Source organism: Anastrepha ludens, chromosome 2 (genome assembly GCF_028408465.1).
Source record: "Anastrepha ludens isolate Willacy chromosome 2, idAnaLude1.1, whole genome shotgun sequence".
NCBI classification, from domain to species: Eukaryota; Metazoa; Arthropoda; class Insecta; order Diptera; family Tephritidae; genus Anastrepha; species Anastrepha ludens.
Genome location: NC_071498.1, coordinates 27,190,948 through 27,196,947, shown reverse-complemented (window position 1 = coordinate 27,196,947; position 6,000 = coordinate 27,190,948). Strand labels below are relative to the sequence as shown.

Sequence of the window (6,000 nt, the reverse complement as noted above, 5' to 3'; positions counted from 1 at the left end):
CCCCCACAACCTTATTCCAGAGGACGCTCTTCTTCCTCCTTCCCGAGGAGAACTCACTTTCCATGCTCAGTCTTACTCTGAGCAGCAATTTCACTTCGGAAGTACTAAAATAATCGCTAAAACAAAGAAAAATATAATTAAATATAGTTTTACTATCGCATTTTCAATATATTTTTTCATGAAAAGCTAAACAAATTACTATTATACTAACTCATCGTTAAATGGCAGTCTTAAAATTTTTCCTGCAAATATTGCGCGACTTTTATGCAGAAATGACATTTAAGAACGCGTTGCACTTGCAGTGCTGACAGATTTGCGTTTTTGAACGCTATGCTCATACTGCAAACGTATGTTGCGCATTCAAATGCGTTTCTGAATATACCCCAGTATTCGACCAATAACAATTCTCAGTTGTAGGTGCGACTATATAATAATATTTTGATTTACATATAATTATCTTGACATATGCCAAAAAACTCTGTGTAGAAGAGTTTGTTTGGGATTCGTAAGCATTATTTTTTTTTTTTTTTGAATCTTCCTGTAATAAATTATGCAAATATTTTTTCAAACTCTGGTAGCGATCCATAAAAATTGTTTTAAGATTTTGAAATTTGATTCATTTATTTTGCCCGCACGATATGAGATTAGAGTTTGTGTGGGAGGTCCCGCGCCCCTTTTCCCAATAACTAATATTTTTCGCTAAAGTATGGCATTCGTATTTCATGTATGATAACTTTATGAAATTTAAGTACTCACATAAAAGGTTTCAGAGAAAAGCTATATGAAATTTCAGTTTATACGGGAGGTGCCACAACCCCTTTTCCAATACCTATTGCGTTTCACCATAAGAAGCTTATTGACAATTTGTGCAACTGGATCAAAAGTTCGATTATCTTAGCTGTTGTAGTTCCGAAGAAAAGTTATTAGGAAATTTCAGTTTATATGGGAGGGGCAACAGTCCCTTTTCCAACACCTACCTTGCCTACCTACAACCTACTGCGGTATGCGATATACAATTTAAAAATTCGTGCCCAGTTTCAGTTTCCTAGCTTGTCAGATGCCACGTCTTCTATATATCGAAGTTAATATTTAACTTAAAGAAGTTATTTCCATCAAATCGGTACATAATTCGAGGGAACTGTGCACTTAAAAAAGGGGTTTAAATATTTTTATGTATATAATGATGGATTTTGTGGAAGACATTCTTAAGAAATTACGTGATATAAAAAATCGTACAGGTGTAGCTGAAATATAAATTGTGGTATTTGATTTTAATTTCCTGTTTTTTATGTACTTTTTAGATTTTTTCGTTATCTCGGTAATGTTGGCTTCCAATGCCTCATACGAAACTGGTTTAACCACAAAGCATTTAGACTTAACATGCCCCCATAAATAAAAGTCCAAAGTCCCACGATATTGGTGGCCAATCCACTGGTCGGAGACGAGAGATAAATTGCTCGGAGAACCGACGACGCAATAAACCGATTGGCTCACGGGCTGTATGGCAAGTAGCGCCACAGGAACCACAGGAGATGTTGTGGAGATCACGGGCTCCGATTTCCGGCATCAAAAAGTCGTTTATTATGGCGCCATGGCGTTCGCCATTCACTACATATTACATTGGCGCCAGCCTGGTGTTTGAAGAAATATGGGTCGATGATTCCTCCAACCAATAGGCCGCTGTTCTTGAATGGCTTCGGGTTGCTCTTCAGTCCAAATACGGAAATTTTGCTTATTGAAGTAGTCATTAGTGGGCCTAATCGCTGAACGGTTATGTACACCATAAGTTGACCTGAGTGCGTGATGAAGACTTTTCACAGAACGTCGATTTTCGTAATACAATTGTACAATTTGTAAACATTGTTGAGGTGCAATTCTTTCCATGACGAAATGTGAATGAATACTGAAAGAATTATGTATTTAGTTTGGCAATAGTCACGCTTGATCTGCCAAAAAACCCCTATTGGAAAAAGGACCTCCAATCTGTACATATTTCATGTCAGACATTGCAAGTGTGGTTCGACCGCGGTGAGTTCAACGAAATTACGAAAAATTATCAGTTTGCCCATTATTCCCTGTCAATACTAAATCAAAACATTTTAAAATAAAAAACTCACAAGAAGTGCAGTGTTTTTAAAACAAAGAATAAGTTATTGTGGCAGGGTGGGGGTAGTTGAAACAGGGTGGGGAAAGGCGATGGTGCCAAAAAATATCCTGCTTCAAACAATATTAACGCAACCAATAGCAGGCAAAAATTCAGAACCACTACAAAAGAAGCAACCAAAACCGTCATCAGAAACAACAGGAATTACAACGTGCTTGTCGATACGTATCGATACTCCTTGATTTCCAAGGCGAAATTTTTGCCTTAGTAGACACAACCAGGAATGTCTTTGTACAGCCAAATACAAGACTTAAAAATAAGAGACATAATTTCAATTCATACGTCAGAAAAATTCTCTATAAAATTATTTTTAAAAACACAATAGCGGCAAACAACTTTCTGTCCGATCACACAATCACTCAAGGTTTGTTCTTAGGATGGCCTTGGAAGTCCATGGTTAGAAGAGTTTCACGATACTTTGGCAAGGAAAACTTCTTGAAAAACGCCCTATGAACCATTCCAATTATATTCATTAGACGCATTACGCGATTTGACAGGGAAACGAAGAGAGTGGTTGGACGTAGGGAACGAAATTCCCAAAAATGGGTGTTACAATATACTATTATGCAGAGTGCAGCAATACGGTTTGTACGAAAATAGATGATACATACAGTACAAATGCCTACTTACCGAGGAAACAAAATATATGCTCCTATTTGGAAAAGGAGGACTGGTTAACCGTATCAAAACCGTGAAAGAAATGATAAGGAAAGAAATTGTAGACAATCATCATTCAAAATAACATTGACTTATTGATGTTTACTACGAAACAAAAAATTAAGGAATTTTTTCACGACAAATTTTATTTCTCTTTATTGTCTATTACAATATTTTGTAAAAAAATTAGGAGTAACAATTTAGGCAGTTTTCTTCGAGATTGATTGTTGTCCCAGGCTTTAAAACTCGCTCGCTTTGCACGGACGTAGCTGGAACAGCCAAAAACATTTGCGCCAGTTTAAATAATTTCGAAAATAACGCTTTAAAATAAAAAACATTTTAGTAGGTTATTACAATATATACTAAATTTTTAATAAAAGTACACTTTACTCTTTGCCAAAACCCGAAACATCTTGATGAATTTCCGATGAAATTGTACCTGACAAATCGATTGAATGAGAGTTTTCCAAAACATATGTATGTATTCAATGTAACAGTATCGCATCAATACTATATAAATACAGTAAAATATTGATACTTTGTAAAGCTATGCCTTGCGACCCTGTTGACGTTTTGTAACATTTTATTTGCTTTGAATATTTTTAGAATATTAAACACTAAATTTTAAATAAAAATATCTTATAATGATAAAAGCAATTTCATTAACACTTACCTCTCTTCGTTTTCCGGGATTTTTTCCTTTGTACATGTCCACATATTGCATCAGCTTAGTGATACTTTGGTTGCTTTTTGTTGCGTATCAAGAACATCAACGATACTTTTAGGAACACGATACAACGCCAACGATTTCAAAGCTGCGATTAGGAATATGATACTTCGTTCGAACACAAAGCAACTGTCGTTTTGGAAAACGCCCAATTGGCCTCTGGTGACGATACAGCATGCTTGGCTGAGCTTTGTATGTGTTAGTGCAGTCGGGTGGCGTCGTGTCACACATACTTGTTGTCGGTAAAAATCAAAAATTTTAGATATTAGCGTCAAGCACCCGACACGCACACATATGAAGTTCTTGTCAAACAATGCGTGACCGTTACCAGAGGCCAAATGAATGCAATTACAATTCAGAATTTTGTGAAATTGAGTATTTATTAGAGTTGCAAAAACAATATCGATACTCGATACATCGGTTTCTGAGAGCATCGATGTTCGATACATCACTGCCTGTAGCATCGAGATCCATCTCTAATTGCATAACTTCGATTGATCTGCGACGGTTTTCGCGTTAATTTCATTGTTTAAAGATCGCAAAATGCAAGGCTTGGGACTTTCAAGTTTAAAAAAAAATCCAGCAGTAAGTTATAAGTTTTACCATTCTGAATTAATATTAACCAGCATTTAGTTAATTCCGTTATATATTTGTGTCGGAGCTGGAGCACTTGGTGCAGTGTACTACACATTGCGTTTAGCTACACGTAACCCTGATGTCACATGGAATCGTTCATCAAACCCTGAGCCTTGGCAGGAATACAGGGAGAAGCAATACAAGGTACTTTTATCCAAGATAAAGCGCTAATTCTAATTATAATTTCATTTTCAGTTCTATTCGCCAATAAGAGATTACAGCACCATTAAATCTCCTGCTCCTAAATATGAGGAATAAATTGTGTAACAAATGAATATAGAATTGTATAACTTACATCTACAGTTCCGAAAGGAGGAACATTAAATAACTGTGTTTTATTGCTACGTTAGAATATTACGTCACTGAAAATGAATTAAAGCGTTCTACTTCAATATTAAATAGTCCAAATTGTTAGTTATTTCCAGGAACGATTTGAGGGAAATCGCATTTAATTGATGTAAACAGATAAATGTTTTAAATAAACACAACTTCGCTGTTTCTAAGGCAGGCGGTTATAGATTTTCCCTAAGTATAAAAACAGTGTACTCCAAATTTCAATGAACTTTTTCTGTAATTATTTGTGATGCAAAACATATTCTTAATCCATGAATCCAAAAATAGAAGCAATTACAAACACAGATAGCGAGACGTTTCCACTACAGTCGGTTCTACGTTACCGAAACGATCCGGATTTATGTCCGGCCAAGGACTGTCACTACAGCAGAATTCCCCGTATGTAAGTATGGGGAATGTTTATGCTGCTACAACAACAGATAGCGAGAACTTCCACGTGAGAAGACAATTCTGATATGGAAGCATACATATCCTCGCATCCTGGATAAATGACCAACCACGGATTTAAAACCCTAATAATTTTAGTTAAAACCATCGAAATGGTGAAATTGGTAAAAAGGGGTTTGCACAAGTAGTTCAACAAGGACTCACCGGATGTATACAAAAATTGTAATTATGCGATATGAAAGAAAGCATTACAGAAATATTAAATATCTCAAATGTAAGGATTACATAGTTAACTATACCGATTCAACATAAAAATTTGCAGGAATTAAAACCTAGTCCCCCTAAACTTGCGTCGGTGCACGTATATTTTTATTTGCCGCCTTTACTAGAGTTCATTGAGGAAATCTTGCTATAATGAACGCCGTGGGAACGAAAGCTTTAAATTGAAAAATCGCCAAATTATGTACAGTGGTGGCCTTATAATTAGAAATGACTGATGAGAAAAACTGGTGGCCCTCGAAATTTGCTATAATTTCTACGGTTATAATTTCTATCTGTTATCAAATTGTACGCTAAGTTTTGTATGCACGGTGGTGGCCTTATAATTAGAAACGATGGGCTAAGAGAAATAAAATCACTGTGCATATTTATGACGTGCACTGTGAATTATGAGCACCGTTATTCTTAGAATAGGCGATGAACATTGTAGTTAGAAAAACACGTTGATATTTGATGGTTGATTCCTGAAAAAATTCACATTGTTTCTCTGATTGTGTTTCTTGGCTGGCCACAAAATTAGAAACGCGCAGTTTTTTCTTAAATTTTCTATATTTATCTTGCAGTTAGTGTTAAAGTAAGTATACTGAAAAAATTCATAGATTAGCTTTTCTAATTTTAGTTCATCTCAATTGTTAGAATGGGTAAGAAGAAGTCATGCTCCCCGAAATTGAGGGACCTAATTGTACAGTGTTACAAAAAGGAAAAAATTTCAATGTCGGCTATCGCACAAAGGTTTGGCTCTCCAAAAAAATGGTATTCGGAGCAATTCATTTGTACAAAAAAACGAGGAACTTTG

The 6,000-nt window shown here is 35.7% G+C and overlaps 1 protein-coding gene and 1 long non-coding RNA gene across 3 annotated transcripts; one reads left to right on the top strand and one right to left on the bottom strand.

The window, feature by feature from the left end:
- Positions 1-2,961: 2,961 nt before the first annotated feature.
- LOC128866484 (uncharacterized) lies at positions 2,962-3,901 on the bottom strand. Of its 2 annotated transcripts, none has more exons than XR_008454940.1 (3): positions 3,495-3,901; positions 3,212-3,411; positions 2,962-3,141 (listed from the first exon to the last, which is right to left on the bottom strand). It is a non-coding gene; the product is annotated as an uncharacterized LOC128866484 (long non-coding RNA). The 2 variants fall into 2 exon arrangements; XR_008454939.1 differs by having other exon boundaries at positions 3,212-3,383.
- A 120-nt stretch (positions 3,902-4,021) lies between these two features.
- On the top strand, positions 4,022-4,585 carry LOC128866480 (cytochrome c oxidase subunit NDUFA4). Its single transcript, XM_054107266.1, has 3 exons — positions 4,022-4,133; positions 4,182-4,328; positions 4,380-4,585. Exons 1-3 carry the CDS (start codon positions 4,092-4,094, stop codon positions 4,440-4,442), a joined length of 252 nt encoding a protein of 83 aa, XP_053963241.1. The 5' UTR covers positions 4,022-4,091; the 3' UTR covers positions 4,443-4,585.
- Positions 4,586-6,000: the final 1,415 nt, after the last annotated feature.